A 15,082-nucleotide genomic window follows, 5' to 3' on the forward strand; every position below is an offset into this window, starting at 1 on the left:
TGCTGTGTACCGGGCACCACATTAGATACTGAATTTGGGTGTGACCAAGGCTCCAGCTCTAGCCCAGAGCCTGGAGCGAGGGGCAAAGAAAAAGGACCACAGAGAGGGGCACTGCTGAGACAGGCCTGCAGGCGACCAGAAACCACAGGGCAGGGCCTGGAGTCCATGCGGGGTCGGGACTGCTCGAGGTTCCTGACAATACTTTTATTTTATTCGGACAATACTTTTGGTTTTCCTTGGGTTTTAGTAAAATTCCTTTTGAAAATTCTAGCCTGACTCAGCTCTGCTGAAGGAAGAAGGGGACAGTATTTTTTTTGTTCTGTTTTTTCCCCAAATCTCACTCATAGAGTACAGGAAGTAGTCTGTTACCTTGAGATCCACAGAGCAGCCCCAGTAGCAAGTAATAAGGGGATTTCATGACTCCAGCCAGTACTGGACCCTTAGGGTCTTCCAGCTCATGGGTCACCCGGGCGGCGGTCCCAACCTCACCCCAGCACACAGCACGGCTCTCTGATGTCTGGAGTCTCCCTGGTCATCTACAGCCTGTGTTTCTAGTGGTCTCCCAGAATTTTCCCGAGTTTGGATCCTCGAGTCCCTCTAGTTCCCTAAAAACAAGTGCAGCCTTACCATCCTGGAATGTTCTTTCATTCTAATTGGTTGTAATTCTTGTTTGCTTCATTGGGGATGGGGTGGTCACACCAAGTATTTTGAGGAGTGCCATGTATAAGTAATGATTTATACGGAAAAAACCTAGTAGGCTAAAAACAAGTTTGGAAAATTCCTTTCATGCCAGGAGTTAAAGGAGCCAGGTAGGTCTACACAGAGATAGTTGCATTTAGCTTTTCTTTTGCTGGCAGTGTCTGGAGTCCCAGGGTGCTGCCTGCTCCCACTCGAGCCTCATGGTACCCTGGAAAAGTCCAGAACCAGACGCTGCGTGTGGAGGCCCACGCCGACCTCAGCTTTCCCTCCCGTTTTCCTTTAGGACCTCTTCTCCGCCCTAATCAAGGGCCCCACGCGCACCCCGTACGAGGACGGCCTCTACCTGTTTGACATCCAGCTCCCCAACATTTACCCAGCCGTGCCCCCCCACTTCTGCTACCTCTCCCAGTGCAGTGGCCGCCTGAACCCCAACCTGTATGACAATGGGAAGGTGTGCGTCAGCCTCTTGGGCACCTGGATTGGAAAGGTGGGTGCAGTGCCGGCACCCAGTCGGCAGGGGGGATCCAGTCTGGGTGGGCATCTGGGACAGAGTTGACGGCCCTGTGTGTGTGTTCCAGGGGACAGAGAGGTGGACGAGCAAATCCAGCCTTCTCCAGGTGCTCATCTCCATCCAAGGTATGGTGGGCAGGGGTGGGGTGAGGGCTGTGGAGGGCACCCCTGGCCTCAACGTCCCCCACCTCCAGTCGGCAGTTGGGCCGGCCCTGATGGGCTTCCACTCCCACAGGTCTCATCCTGGTGAATGAGCCGTACTACAATGAGGCAGGCTTTGACAGCGACCGCGGCCTGCAGGAGGGCTATGAGAACAGTCGCTGCTACAACGAGATGGCGCTGATCCGTGTGGTGCAGTCCATGACGCAGCTGGTGCGGCGGCCACCCGAGGTCTTCGAGCAGGAGATCCGGCAGCACTTCAGCACTGGCGGCTGGCGGCTGGTGAACCGCATCGAGTCGTGGCTGGAAACCCACGCCCTGCGGGAGAGGGCCCAGGCGCTGCCCAATGGGCTTCCCAAGGACAGCAGCTCGCCAGAGCCGCCTGCTATGGCCGAGCTCTCAGACTTCAGCCGAGAAGAACCTGAGGACGGAGGGCTGGCCCCCGGAGAGGCCTCCCAGGGCTCAGACTCGGAGAGCGGTGCGCAGGGCCCGGCCTTGGCCAGCAGGGACCACACAGACCAGACTTCGGAGGCCGCGCCTGACGCCTCGGTGCCACCCAGTGTCAAACCAAAGAAGCGGAGAAAGAGCTACCGGAGCTTCTTGCCTGAGAAGAGTGGCTACCCTGACATCGGCTTCCCTCTCTTCCCGCTTTCTAAGGGTTTCATCAAGAGCATCCGGGGGGTGCTGATGCAGTTCCGGGCCGCTCTGACGGAGGCGGGCATGCCCGAGCGCACCGAGGACAAGTAGCCGCCGGCCCTCGTGGAAGGAGCGTCAGGATGGGGAGAGGCCAGCTGCTGCCTGCTCACTTCCTCCCCTGGAATCTCCCCTCTTCCCTCTGCTCCTCCGTCCCCAATGCAAGCCCCGCCACTGCCCTCTTCTTCCCAAGGTGAGTTTGATGAAGTGCAAGAAGCTTGTTGAGATGCTGCCGTTTCTCTTCCGAAGCAATCTTTCAACAGGCGGGTCTCCTGTAGCGACAAAAATCTGAACCCTCTTGCTGATTTTCCACTTGTCACCCTGGGCAGAATGCCCCAGCACTTCCTCCCTTGCCGTCTCCACCTCAGGTCGGAGGTGGGCTTTTCCTGGGGCCTGACATGCGGGAGGACTCTGGGCCCAAGTGTGTGCAGACCAGCGGGACGAGTGGGTGTGCCTTGCATGAAGTGTGGGTGGCTCCAGCCGGTCCCCTGGTCCCCTTTATCCTCTTCAGTTCCACTGTCGCTTCCTAGTGTCCCAGGCCCTCCTGCCGCCACCACCAATCATGTCCTCGTCCCCCCAACATCAACACTCTCCCTTGGGAGTTGTAGCTGCTGTTGCCGACTCCTGGCTCTACTCTGGCCTGTTTACATGGGAGAGCCCTCAGGCCTGTTGAACTCGCTCTCTAAGAGAGGCTGGGACCAGGCTGAGTTCGGGGTGACACCCAGGAGAGAGGTGGCGGCTCTCACGCGCTAACACGGAGTGAGGACCAGGGAGCTGACAGCTGTAGGTGCCTTGCTCTTCCTGCCCCACGGGGCCGGGGATCAGCAGCTCTGGCTCGAAGGCCTGACCCTCTCAGACTGAGCTGATGTCTGCTCCTTGCTCATCCCCATCCCCGGGCCCCGGGGGCAGGAGCAGCCGCACGGACAAGGCCAGGGCACATGCTGGGGCCTCCGCGTAGACTTTGTCCCTCCCACTATCAAAGGCTAGCGCTGGGAGGTGGCACGGAGCCAGCCCTCTCTCTCTGCCGAGAACGAGGCCTCCCGTCAGCCCTTGGCTGACAAGTTCCGCAGGCTCAGCGCGGTAGAGAGGCGGCCGGCAGGGCTCTCCTCCCAGAGCCGGGCCCAGAGGTTTACAGGTTTTCTAAGCGTCTGATAATGTGAAGCTCCGGGTTGAGGGGGTGCCGTTGGGCACGTCGCAGCTGTGTAATTTTCCGTGTATGTATGTAATATTTAAGAGTGAAAGAAAATAAATCTCAAAAGCAAAGATATTAACTCTTACTAGAAAAAAAAAAGACAAAAAAAGAAGCCAAAGCATGACGCGTCTTGTCCGCCTTACGCTGGCTCCACACGTGAGCTGCCACGACCACGCAGCCGGCAGTGGCGCAGGAAGGACGGCCGGAGCGCGGCCGCGGCGGCGTTCGGAGCCGAGTCGGTATCTTGTTGGAGGAAGTCCCAGAGTGATCGGTGGGGCTGTGCTTCCCAGTGCGTTGTTCACGTGGAGATGTGAATGCCTACTGCTTAAGATATCTGTATAAAGTGCTGTGTGATTAAACTTTTTTTTTTACTTGCATTTTTTTCGTTTGGCTCATTACACTGTACGAAAAAGACAAGGTGGCACCATTAAACCTGCCTCTGCCATTCTTCCGGGCTCTGTCGCCTTTCTTTCCCTCAGGGGCTCCTCACACACGTTCCCCGGGGGAAGGAGAGATCCCTGTCCCAAGGAGGCTCGAAGCAGCTGCATCTCCCCGACCCGGCCTGCGCTGGAGCCTCTGCGTTTCCCGCCGGAGGATTCACAGGGGCCAGGAGACCCAGGAGATCCTGAGGATCTAGACATTCGGTGCGTCAGCGTGCTTGCCTCTGAGCAGGGCCTGTATTCTACTCCTCAAGAGCCACTGCTTAGCAGAGTGTTGTCAGCAACTGTGCGGTCCCCCAGGGCCTGTGACTGACCAGTTCTGCCAGTTCAGTTCCTTCCAGATGCTGGCGGAGCTGACTTCGCTTCACCTGGCCTGGACTCTAAGCCAGATGGGTTCCTCACTTTGGGAGATTGGCATCCGCCCCTCCCTGCTGCTTCCTTTTAACTCCTGTGCCACACTCCCCTTAATGAGGATGGGGTGGGGTAGGGCAGGAGAGGCCTGGGGAGCCCTAGAGACCCCTGGGAGGGATGACAGACTTCTTTTAAAAAGGGAGCAGCTGCCTGCCATTCCGACTTCTGTTGCTCTTTGCCAGTTTTCCCCAGTGCCCCTAACTCATTTTCACTTTTCACTGAGACTAGCTGGCTGTGTGGCCCTGGGTAAGACATACTCGCTCTGAGCCTGTCTTCCTCCTGGTGGGGAGAGGCAGTTGTCTCCAGGCCAAATGTGGTATAATCACCACTGGGGCAGGCCCCCCACCCCCCGACCCCACCGCAAAAGCAGCCTGGACCAGCTCTGGTCCCGTGTCCACCACCAAAATGGCTATTCCCAGGGGCCAGTACCCCACGTCGCCCAATCCAAGAGGCACCATTGGGCATCACTAACGTTAAGTTCTAGAGCCCTGGCAGAAGCAAGACCCCAACCCCCAACCCCTAGGACAAGACCAGTTGGCTGGGAATGTCACTTTATTTGGATTTGATTCAGGGGGTGGGGTTCCCATAACAAAATAGAGTGGCTGCCACAGGCAGCGAGGCCCAACCAGCTGGGCTCTGGGCCCAGGACCTCATTCTGGCCTTTGGTGGGCAGAGTCTGGCCTTGCCCCCCTTCATCCTCCTCCTCCCCACCCCCACATGAGCTGCAGGCAGGCCCTCCAGTCCCGGGGGAGGAGGGAGGCTCCTGAGCGCCAGGTAAACCGAAACAACAGACAAGCCCCAGCAAGGCCCATGGAGTTATGGGTGCTCTTCCAGAGCTGGCCTTTGCTGGGGCTTCCAGCTGGGTGGGGGCTGTGGCCCCAGAGAGGGTGGGGATTCCATGTGGCCACTGACCATCCAGAAGCAGTTTGGTTGCACCTGGCCCTGCACAGCCTCGCTGACCACCGATTCCCCATCGACAGCAAACACACCCTTCCCATCCTTGGGCTCCAGGCGGAAGGCAACCACAGGCACGTACACCAAGTAGGGACACTCACACTCCATGTGCCTGCCTTTCTCCATGGCCAGGAAGAGGCGCAGCAGCATGGCCCGCGACACACCTGCCCTCACATAGAACAGATGCATCGCGCCGGCCGCGCAGCGGCCCATGGGTGCAGTAAACATCTCACTGCCCAGGTGTGAGTGCAGCAGCGCCAGCACCAGCACAAAGTCCTGCTCCGGCGCCACAGTCCAGTGAGAGGGCACCGGCTCCTCCAGGGGCACCAGGTGGGTGTCCACGGGGCCTTGCTGGGCCTGCTGGACCCGATCAGGGGAGGGGAACGTCTTGGAGACCACTGTTTCTACAGGGAGGTAGGCCAGGCGGCCCTGGTAGGTGCGCAGGGTGGCCAGGCGCAGGAAGGTGCCCAGAGTGAAGCGCCTCTCACCCAGGCACCGGAACTTCTCACTCTCTACATCCACGTCAGCAATAAACCCCCAAGCCAGGCTGAGCACGGAGAAGAGGCGCAGCCCCGAGGCCGTCTGCAGGGACAGCAGATCCATGGGCGCCAGCAGCCGGCTGCACAGCAGCCGTGTGCAGTTGGTCAGGAGGGCTTCGTTTGTCACCTGCTCGTAGCTGCAGGGGAAAAAGTCAGATGGGATGGTCAGGAACCCTCATACACGCCCCTTCCTCTTCCGGGGAGCTGGGGTAGGCAAAGTGACACTGAGTCCCTAGGGGGTTTGTAGGAAGGACAGATGGAGCAGGTGGAGGCAGCCAGTTGAAGTCACCAGGAAGGGCCCCAGAACTGGGGGTCGAGACCCCAGGGAAGAGGGGATGGAAGTTACCCCAGCACTTGGGAACTCAGAAAGCCTGGCAGTAGGGTGGCACTGGGGAAACTGGGGCCCACTCTGGCCCCGGGCTCTCACCCGGCATAATGGTTCAAAGACGCTGCCAGCGCATTGCCAGAGCCAGCTGGGAGGCTGCACAGGGGCTTCCGGATGGCGGTCTCCCAGTCAGGCCGCTCCATGAGCCCGTTCACCACCTGTGGGAGCACAGTTGGCCCCAGCCTGAGAAGCACCCTTCCCCCGCGACCACAACCCAGCTTCCTGGTGGGGGCCTCACCTCGTGCATCAGCCCGTCTCCAGACATGACCACCAGTGCGTCCCAGCGGCCCAGCTCCTCCGCCCGCACCAGCTCCCGGGCGTGGTTCCGCCGCTCTGCGGAGAGACAGGGAGGCTATCAAGGTGGGGTTGTGGTGAGGGAGTGGTCCCTGGCAGGGGAAGCTCCCTGCACCCCCTGGGGAGGCACTCACCAGTGAGCATCAGCGTGAAGGAGACATCGGCCTGGGCCAGCAGGGGCTGCACGTGGCTCCGGAACAGTGGCAGGGCCTTGCCTTTGCCCCCTCGCGGGTTCAACAGCACCAGCACGTGGCAGGGCCGTGGGAGCAGGTTCAGGGGGCCCACCGCTGTAGAGAAGCCCGAAAAGGCCATGTCTCCAACTGGCCACTAGAGGCCTGAGGATCACAACAGGAGCACTGAAACGCGGTGCATGAAATCCCCGCGTGATTGATTCAATAGAGTCTGGCCAGAGGCAGCGGCCTTCAGGGGGGAGCTCCAGCGAGGGTGCCGCGACCCCACCCGGCCCTTTTAGCTCAGGCCTGGCCAGCTTATGGCTAGGGGGGATGGAGTTGGGGAGTGTTTTCTCCAGCGTCCCCAGCCCTTCTCTTTTGTCACACTGACTCTGGCCATCATTCCTGGTGAAAGAGAATGGATCCCCCAACAGACGTTCCCGGCCAAGCCCCCACAAACCTGCGTCCATGACCTCGACCCGTGGCTCCGCCTGCCGGGGGATCCCCGGCGCTGTCGCGGAGCTGTGCGCGGCAGCGGCTCCTGCATTCAGCTCCTTATCGGTGCTGCCCAGGCGGGCGTCGCGGTGCTGGCTGTAGGGCTCGCCCTCTCCGCCGGCAGCCGGGGCTGTGGGGGCACCCGCGTCATTCTCTGCGGTTGCCGGATCTGAGGGAGAGGAGACAGCGCTGGTGGAGTCCGGGACGGCCTCCTGAAGTGGGGGGCGCCCCGCTAGATCCTTGGACCCCGGGCGGGAAGCCGCGCGCTCCGGCATCTCCCAGTTTTCCGAGAGGTCCGGAGAGCCGAGGTCCAGTGCCACCAAAGGTTCTCCTGTCCTAGAACTAAGCCCCCACCCCCAGAAGTGAAGGGTCCCTCTCTCTGGGGCTTCGGGTTCTGGCCCGACGATGAGTCAAAGCCCCGTGGCTCTCTCCGGGGAATCAGCTCCTCATCCTCTGGGTGTTGCCAGGGGGAGGGGAATCCAGTTGCGTAAAAATCCCAGAACTTGAGCGGACATCGCAGGCAATGAAGTTCGGGGCTAGCGATCCCCGCCCCGAAACAGCCGGGTCGTCGGGTCTTCTACACTGAGTTCCGGAGCGGCCGGGGTCGCCGCGCCCGCCTCCAGGGGCCGGGCTCAGCCGTGCCGCGCGCCGGGCTCCTGGGAGCAGCGTCGGAGTCGCGCATGGGCTCAGCCGGAGCCCGGCCGCCAGCCGCCGCCTCCCTCAGCCAGAACCGAATGGGCGCTGAGGCCATGCACCGCATGGCCAGTTCCCTCCGCCGCCCAGGAGCCAGGGGTGGAGAGAGGGCAGGGCTAGCAGCCAGCCCTACCCAGTCGGTCTGGTTTGCTGGGGACTCGCCACCTCCGTTCCCCACAGTGGCCAAGGGCGGTACGCAGCTCCTCCTGGGCTCAGCCTCGCGTCTGAGGGGCTAGTGGAGGGCCGGGCAAACACTGCACGGCCCCGCTGCCTCCGGCCTCAAACTTTTCGCTCAACTTCGGGGAGGGCGCTGTGCCTCAGCGCCGGGTCTGGCCACGCCCCGCGCTCCCCGCGTTCCTGGGGGTGGAACCGGCGCCCGGCACCGCCAGGGCCGCCCGCCTCCGGCCTCGAGCCGCGCGCCGCGAGCGCGTTGTCCCGGGCGCGGAGGGTGAACGCGCAGCGCAGGCCGAGGAGTCAAAGCGGTCCCGGGCGGGGCTCCAAGCGCGTGTGGTTCAGGGCTCCGGGCAGACCCTCGCCTGCCCCTGGATGCTACGACCTCCTGCCCTGGGGATCTTCCCTCAAAACTGCCGGACGTGCAGCGTCCCCTTCGCGCGCCCAGAAATTCGAGGCCCAGACCTCTCCGGGTGCCCCCCCGGAATGCCAGGAGCGTCTCTCCAGCCGCTCCTGTTCTCCCCCAGAGAGTTATTTTTAGCCTCCTGACGAGGCAGCTCGGCAGCACAGCTACCGAAGCCCAGGCAGCCAGGCGCACCTTTCCGAGGAGGGCGGGCGACCGGCACAAGGGTGGCTGCGGTCCGGAGGAGGCGGCCTTGTCAAGAACCTCAAAAGTTGGATCATTTTCCCAGAGGACAACTTCGAGGCTCATCTAGGCCAGAGAAGCTGCCCTGCAGCGGGCAATCCACGCCCACGCCCCTCACCCACCTGAGAGGAGCTTGGCGGTGTACACAGGCCTAGGGGTCCCCATCCGGATTGGGGAGCCGAGCATCGGGGGCGTGTCCCCCGCCGCTCCCACTGGCTTAGCGGGAAGATGCAAACAGGCCCGGGAGTTTTCACTTTAACGGAAGCAACAGGGACGCGTGTCAGTGCAGGTGTGATACAGGCAAGTAAGTGTCTGACCTGAACGTGTCCGCGACCAACTGGAGTAAACTCCCTGGGGGATTGTTTGCGGTGAACCAGAGGAGGAAGTTGCAAAGGCTGACTTGGTGACCGGATCAGGTAAGGCCAAAGTTAGAAAAACAACAACCACCACCAAACTGCTGTAGGAGGCTGAGGTGGTGCAGGTGAGCTCACGCGCCCACACCTGCCCCTATCCGACACTCACACACACCTCTTTTCCCACCCTTCCTCAAAGTCAAGAAGAGGCAGGTCTCGGCGGCGCCAGTAACTCGGGCACGCCTCCGCGGTACCCTCTTTTCCCGAGGACCCAGGTGGCCCGGCCCCGTTTCCCAACACCTGGGGAGGGGGCGGAGCCCAAGGGTCCACCGGTAGTGGGGAGGCGCTGGCTGGGACGCGCGGATCCCCCGGCCGGTGGCCTGGAGCGCATCCTGGTGGAGGCCACCTCCGTCCTGCGCGGCCCGGGGACAGCCCTGGCTGGGTACTGAGCGTCCCGAGCGCGTTCCGTGAAGGTGACTCAGCGACGCTTTCACCGGTCTAGAAATTGCGAAACTAGGAACTAGGGGAGGGAGCAGGGGAGGGAGCAGGAGCGGGACGTCATCACCCTCAGGCTGCGCCGGGGCCCTGGTCTGCCGAAGTCTGGTCCCAAACTTCCTGGGCTCCCACCCCCACCCCCAGGAATCCAGTATCGGGAGGAGAGCGCGGTGCTGCAGCCGCAGTGCCGCGGTCACGCGATGCGGGGACGCAAGTGGCGGCGGGAGGAGGGGGCTCCGTACTGGAGCCGCGTCTCGATCCCTCTCGCGTCCTCTCCCCTCCCCTTTCTCCTGCCTTCTTCAGCGAGGGCTATACGGTCAAAGTCAAGGCTTTGGCGTCTAGAAGACATGGGACGCGGGGTGATGCTCCCCAAGGTCTCAGCCTTGGAGGGAGGTGGCTGCGGAGACCGCCAGAGCAGCCTCCCCCTTCTCCCCGGCACTAAAGGGCACTTCCGTCAGTCCTGAAAAGCCGCTGCCTTAAACCCTGGAGCCTGGTGGGAAACTGAGGCACCGGAAAAGGAAGACCTAGCTGTGCACGAGCCCGTAGTGAGAAAGCCCACCTGCCACAGGGTCCCTCTTCCTCCCGGCGCCCTAGACTGGAGCCCCTGGGGTAGCGGCGCTGGGCGGGAGCGGGGTTGACTGGAAACCGAGCGGTGATGGGGGCGGGGCAGCCTGCTGGGTTCATTATCCGGCCTCCGGGGGCCCAGTGGGAGGGAGGTGAAGGGCTAAGCCCTCTGGCCTCGGTTCCAGTCCGCACAAAGGCTCCTCTGTACTCCCTGCCGCCTCTCCCCCTGCCCCCACCCCACTCGCACGGCCTCTGCTTCTGCCCTCTTCATTCTTGTCCGTCACCTCCCCCCTCCCAGGTTGCCTCTCTCCAGGCACACACTGCCCTCCCGTCCCTCTCTAAAGAGCTTATCTCGGCTCCAGAAACTCATCGGCATCCCTGGCGCAAGTGCCAGGATTGGGCAAGAACAAGATGCTTTTCTTCTTTCGATAACTGGGGGAACCAAAACCCTGAGAGGTGAAGGGTCTTGCCTAAACCAGGGAACCAGTTCCCCACAGAGCCCAGAAGCAAACCCGGGTCCCAACCCCCAGCCTGGAAGGCAGAGCTGACCCCAGACTTCTTGCTGATATTTATATGTTGTCCTGGTGGGTCACTTGCTGCAGGAGCTGCCGCAGGAGCCCAGCTACTCAGTTTCCCTAAGAAAGAGGAAGCATCTCAAAGCCCTCTCCAGGCATCTGTCTCTAGGTCCTGATTAAGCAGCTTGCTGCTATGTACAGGTCTGGCATCAGGCTTGCTCTGCCCTGATCGCCATCCCACAGCTCAGCCAGCAGGTAACACCTGTCTTTCAGGTGAGAGAGACTGCCTTTCTATCTTCCTCAGCCACCCCCTTCCTCCTTGTGGGCAGCCTCCGCAGGTGGACACACCTGAGAACACCCCCTCCTTTTTCTTTCCCCTTCTTCAAAGAAAGAAAGCAGGCATTCATTGGGCCTGGCCCAGCTCTCTGGAAACTTGGAGCCAAGGCCGCCAGATGGCAAATGACTTGCTTTTATTAGAAGAGGATTCCTGCCACCTCACCTTTCCCTGAAGCTACCTTCCCTGGAGGTTTCAGCTCCCAAATTGAAATACTGGGCTTCAAGGCCTCCCTGGACCTCAAGTCCTTTCTGCCTGGGAGGTTGCAAGGGTGGGGAAGGGAGGTGTCCAGCCCTGCAACCTACTTAAGACTTGTGTCCTGGTGGTGATGCAGGAAAAATGAATGTGGGGAGTGAGGAGGGCCGTGTCCCAGGCTTTGGCTGAGCCCATGGGACATGCCCGCCAAGTGTGGGTCCTTGGCTTCACACAGGAAAGAATTCAAGAGCGAGCCACAGTTGAGTAAAGGTAGATTTATTCAGAGAGATACTTTGAAAGGCAAGAGAAAAGCCACGAGCTGTGGGGGTTGGGTACTCAGATTAAAAGTAGGGACATAGACAGCCCTCTCTAAGAGGGAGAGAGAGGGCAGCTGCTAAGAGGCGCCATGTTGCCAGTTTCTACAGGCTCAGTGGCTTCATATGCTAATAAGTGGAAGGACCAGTCTAACTAGCCTGGGGAAGGGGCTGGGATTCCCAGGAAGTTGGCCATTTCCCACTCTTTGACTTTTGTGGCTAGCCTTGGGACTGTCATGGCATCTGTGGGCATGTTATTCACCATGTTAATATATTACAATGGGCGTATAATAAAGCTCAAGTTCTACTAGAAGTCAAATCTCCCACCATCTTGAGCTTCAAGGCCTACTGGGGGTTGACTCTAACACCATTTTGATGTTAATTGCTGTATCATTCCTTGAATGGCTGTGCCCTGTCCCCTTCCTGTCTCACTGGGACAGCCCCAGATGTGGCTTTCCATTCTGAGAGTTTCCTAGATTCTGCTGACCATGCCAGGCATTGGAGATGCTGGGCTAGCGGTGGGGCTTGGAGGTCCAGGAGGGCAGACTGGCCACACAGGATTCTTGGCTGTGTGCAGGGAGCAATCAGAGTTTCTGTTTCTGCAGTGGTTCTGCTACTCTGGGTGTGATAGAGTCTAGCTCTGCCTCTTGGGGGGCCTCTTTGTCACGATGGGTGTCCTTGCTGTGGGTGGGAACCAAGGTCTCTTCTGGGCCTCTGGGCTCTGCCCTCACCTGTCAGCCTCCTTTTCAGGGAAATTGGCTTCCACAGCCCTCAGTGTGGAAGCCTGCCAGCCACTCCCCCTCCACTCTTCATCCGGCATTTGAGGCCAATTGTACGAGTCTCCTGGAGTTATCAAAACAAAGCACTGGAAACTGGATGGCTTAACAGAAGTGCACTGTCAACTGTTCTCAAGAAGCCCAAGATTAAGATGCTGGCGGGGTCCGTTCCTTTTGAGAGCCCTGACGGAGAGCCTGTTCCAGGCTTCTCCCCTTACTTCTCGTGGTTGGCTGGCGAACTTTGGAGTTCCTTGACTTGTACGTGCACCACCCAGTCCCTGCCTCCATCATCCCATGGCCCTCTTCCCTGTGAAAGATTTGGCTGATTTATTCTTTTAGGGTCTGCATTAACTCCTGTGGGCATGTTCTTTTCCAAATGCAAATTTCTCTGGGAGGGAAATCAGTAAGTTATCAGGGCTCTACTGTGAATGGATGTATGACACTTTTTTCTTTTTGATTTTATTGTTTATTGAAGTGTAGTTGATTTACAATGTTAGTTTCAGATGTACAGCAAAGCTATTCAGTTATACATATATGTATATATATCTTTTCAGATTATTTTCCATTATATGTTATTACAAGAAATTGAGTATAGTTCCCTGTGCTACACAGTAGGTCCTTGTTGTTTATCTATTTTGTATCTAGTAATATGTGTCTTGTTGGGGAACATGGCTGGCCGGCATCGCGGGCAGTAAAAGAACTGACCAGAAACAAAGAAAGTTAAGAGACAAAGGAAAGTTTAATAGATATGTTGCTATAGGCAAGAGCATTAGCTATTTCGTGCGGGCAGTTAGTTTTGTTGAGATAAATACACATCAAGGGAAGATGTTTTTATCTTGAAGAAATGCAGGCTTGCAGAGGATCCAGAAGCCCAGAATGGAGGTTAAAAGTGTCTGTTAAAAGTGTCAGTCGGCCCCGGCTCTGGGCATAGGGGCACAGGGAGAACCCTGGAGTCCGGGAGTGGGGGGTTTATGGTTTTAGAGAAACTTCAAAGAGACTTCACAGAGTGCCAGCCAGTTCTGCATACTTGTTAATCCCAAACTCCTAATTTATCCCTCCCCCCCAGATGTATCACACTTTTAATTAAAAAATATAACAACAAGGGGGTGGTAGGTCATAGCTCAGTGGTAAAGGATGTGCTTAGCATGCACAGGGTCCTGGATTCAATCCCTAGTACCTCCATTAAACTGAAAAAAAATTTTTTTTAATTCAAAAAGAAAGAAATTTTTATTTTATTTTTAGGGGGAGGTAATTAGGTTTACTTATTTAGTTTTAGAGGTGGTACTGGGGGTTGAACCCAGGACATTGTGTATGCTAAGCATATACTCTACCACTTTAGCTATACCCTCCCCCTTAAAAGAAGTACATTTTTTAAAAATTGAAAATATTGGGGAGGGTATATAGCCCAGGGTGGAGTGAGTGCTTAGCATGAACGAGGTCCTGGGTTCAACCCCCAGTACCTCCACTTAAATAAATAAATAAACCTAATTACCTCTCCCACCAGCCAAAAAAAAAATTAATTAAAAAATAAAAATATCTATAACCATACTAGGTGTCTCAAAAGAGGGGAACAGTGCATGTTCATGTGGGTGTCAGAGGAAAGGGTGTCTGGGAGCTGGACCTGCCCACCTCCCAGTGTAGCTGACCTGTTCAGAGGAGTTATTTATGTCTGCACTGGCTGCCAGGTGGCCTTGCCCAGGCTTGCACACCACCTTGGCCCCCTTGACTTTGAGATCTTGCCTCACACCTTGGCTTAGAGCATCTTTGGCTTCCTGAGCCAATGGGTTTATTCCCCAGTCCTTGGAAGAACAAAGCCAAGTTTTGTGTTAGTGTATTGGGTTCCTATTGCTGCATCAATTTATTATCTTGCAGTCCTGGAGGTCAGAAGTTTCAAATGGATTGGCAGGGCTGTGGTGCCTGTTCTAGCTTCCAGAAGCCACCTGCATTCTTTGGCTCAGGACCCCTTCCTTCACCTCCGAAGCTGGCAGTACAGCATCTTCTGGTCTCCGTCTGACTTTTGCTTCTGCTATCACATCTTCCCTATCCTTCCTACCTCCCTCTTACAGGGACCCCTGTCTGTGATAACATTGGCCCAATCTGGATAACCCAGGGGAGTCTCCCCATTCGAGAGCCTTAACTTAATTCAATTTCATCACCTCTGCCAAATCCTTTTTGCCATATAAATTAACACAGGTCCCAGGGATTACAACGCAGACACCTTGGGGGGGCTGTTATTCTGCCAACCACAGTTAGGTAGGGAGGGTCTGGGAACCATGTCCTTATTTAGCTACAGAACCTTCTTTCTTAGCATTCCCACCTCCCCAGGGCTACCAACTGACCACAGACCAGGGACTTGCTTTCCCCCAAATAAGCATTTGTCGTGTGGGGCCGAAAACAGTCTTGCTGACGTTGACATGCGATTCTGTAGTCTTTGTGGTCTTTGACTCATCAGGCAGAGGCCCCTACATTTTTTCCATTTTTTAAAATTACCCAAGGGAAGAAAAAAAAAATTACTGAAGAGAGAGAAATTGGCATCTTTACTAAAACATAGTAATTATAGCTTTTCACCTGAGGAAGGGCTGGGGAACAGGCCCGCCCATTCATTTCCAGCCAGGCAGAATTCCCCAACCCATTTTGCAGGAAGCCCACTGGGTGTCACACAGAAATGAGTGGCCCACTTAATTCCGGTCATGTGACCGAATAGTCCAGCTACTTCTGCTTCTCTGTGGTAGGGCTGGACCAGGCCAACCACATAGAGAACTGTGTCTAGAAACATTCCATAGGCTCCCGCTGACATCAGCTCCAGTTTGGGCCAAGTATAGGCTCTGGGCAGGTCTCCAGTGCCCAATTCCACATCCTGGTCCCACATCCTGGATACTTGTGAGTACGGTCCCCTTCAGAGGCTGCAGCCAGCCCCCTACCTCCACCAGCACTGTTTTTAGGGGTTTTTTGGGGGGGTAGTAATTAGGTTTATTTAGTTATTTTAATGGAGGTACTGGGATTTGAACGCAGGACCTCGTCTATGCTAAGTGTGTACTCTAACCACTGAGCTATACCCTTCCCCCTAACTGTGCCTTGTAATCAC

General features: G+C 57.4%; 3 protein-coding genes across 6 annotated transcripts in view; 2 read left to right on the forward strand and 1 right to left on the reverse strand.

Annotated features, from left to right (window-relative positions):
- UBE2O (ubiquitin conjugating enzyme E2 O) overlaps positions 1-3,630 on the forward strand; it is a 54,785-nt gene extending 51,155 nt beyond the window's left edge. For both annotated transcript variants that reach the window (XM_031469151.2, XM_031469152.2), the window contains exons 16-18: positions 983-1,186; positions 1,278-1,335; positions 1,445-3,630. In XM_031469151.2, the coding sequence (XP_031325011.2) occupies positions 983-1,186; positions 1,278-1,335; positions 1,445-2,115 (933 nt within the window). In that variant the 3' untranslated portion in view covers positions 2,116-3,630. The remainder of the gene's footprint in view (positions 1-982; positions 1,187-1,277; positions 1,336-1,444) is intronic.
- Positions 3,631-4,638: 1,008 nt separating this feature from the next.
- SPHK1 (sphingosine kinase 1) lies at positions 4,639-8,705 on the reverse strand. 3 transcript variants are annotated; one of them, XM_031469153.2, is made up of 6 exons: positions 8,574-8,705; positions 6,907-7,110; positions 6,411-6,563; positions 6,221-6,315; positions 6,025-6,140; positions 4,639-5,734 (listed from the first exon to the last, which is right to left on the reverse strand). In XM_031469153.2, exons 1-6 carry the CDS (start codon positions 8,635-8,637, stop codon positions 4,921-4,923), a joined length of 1,446 nt encoding a protein of 481 aa, XP_031325013.1. In that variant the 5' UTR covers positions 8,638-8,705; the 3' UTR covers positions 4,639-4,920. The 3 variants fall into 3 exon arrangements, with proteins under 3 accessions (XP_031325013.1, XP_064351573.1, XP_010982142.2); XM_064495503.1 differs by lacking the exon at positions 8,574-8,705 and adding an exon at positions 7,768-7,968; XM_010983840.3 differs by lacking the exon at positions 8,574-8,705 and having other exon boundaries at positions 6,907-7,740.
- A 71-nt stretch (positions 8,706-8,776) lies between these two features.
- Positions 8,777-15,082, forward strand: part of PRPSAP1 (phosphoribosyl pyrophosphate synthetase associated protein 1) — a 44,575-nt gene continuing 38,269 nt past the window's right edge. The window contains exon 1 of the mRNA XM_031469156.2: positions 8,777-8,867. The gene's annotated coding sequence lies outside the window, so the exon portion shown is untranslated. The remainder of the gene's footprint in view (positions 8,868-15,082) is intronic.

Source organism: Camelus dromedarius, chromosome 16, assembly GCF_036321535.1.
Source record: "Camelus dromedarius isolate mCamDro1 chromosome 16, mCamDro1.pat, whole genome shotgun sequence".
NCBI classification, from domain to species: Eukaryota; Metazoa; Chordata; class Mammalia; order Artiodactyla; family Camelidae; genus Camelus; species Camelus dromedarius.

Bases quoted from the DNA above. Each gene is read 5' to 3' on its own strand.
- SPHK1 (XM_010983840.3), bottom strand. From the start codon at position 7,216: ATGCCGGAGCGCGCGGCTTCCCGCCCGGGGTCCAAGGATCTAGCGGGG. The intron at 6,564-6,906 runs GTTTGTGGGGGC...GCTTCTCTACAG, and splicing joins GGTCGAGGTCATGGACGCAG to CGGTGGGCCCCCTGAACCTG. The intron at 6,141-6,220 runs GTGAGGCCCCCA...GTGCTCCCACAG, and splicing joins GAGACGGGCTGATGCACGAG to GTGGTGAACGGGCTCATGGA.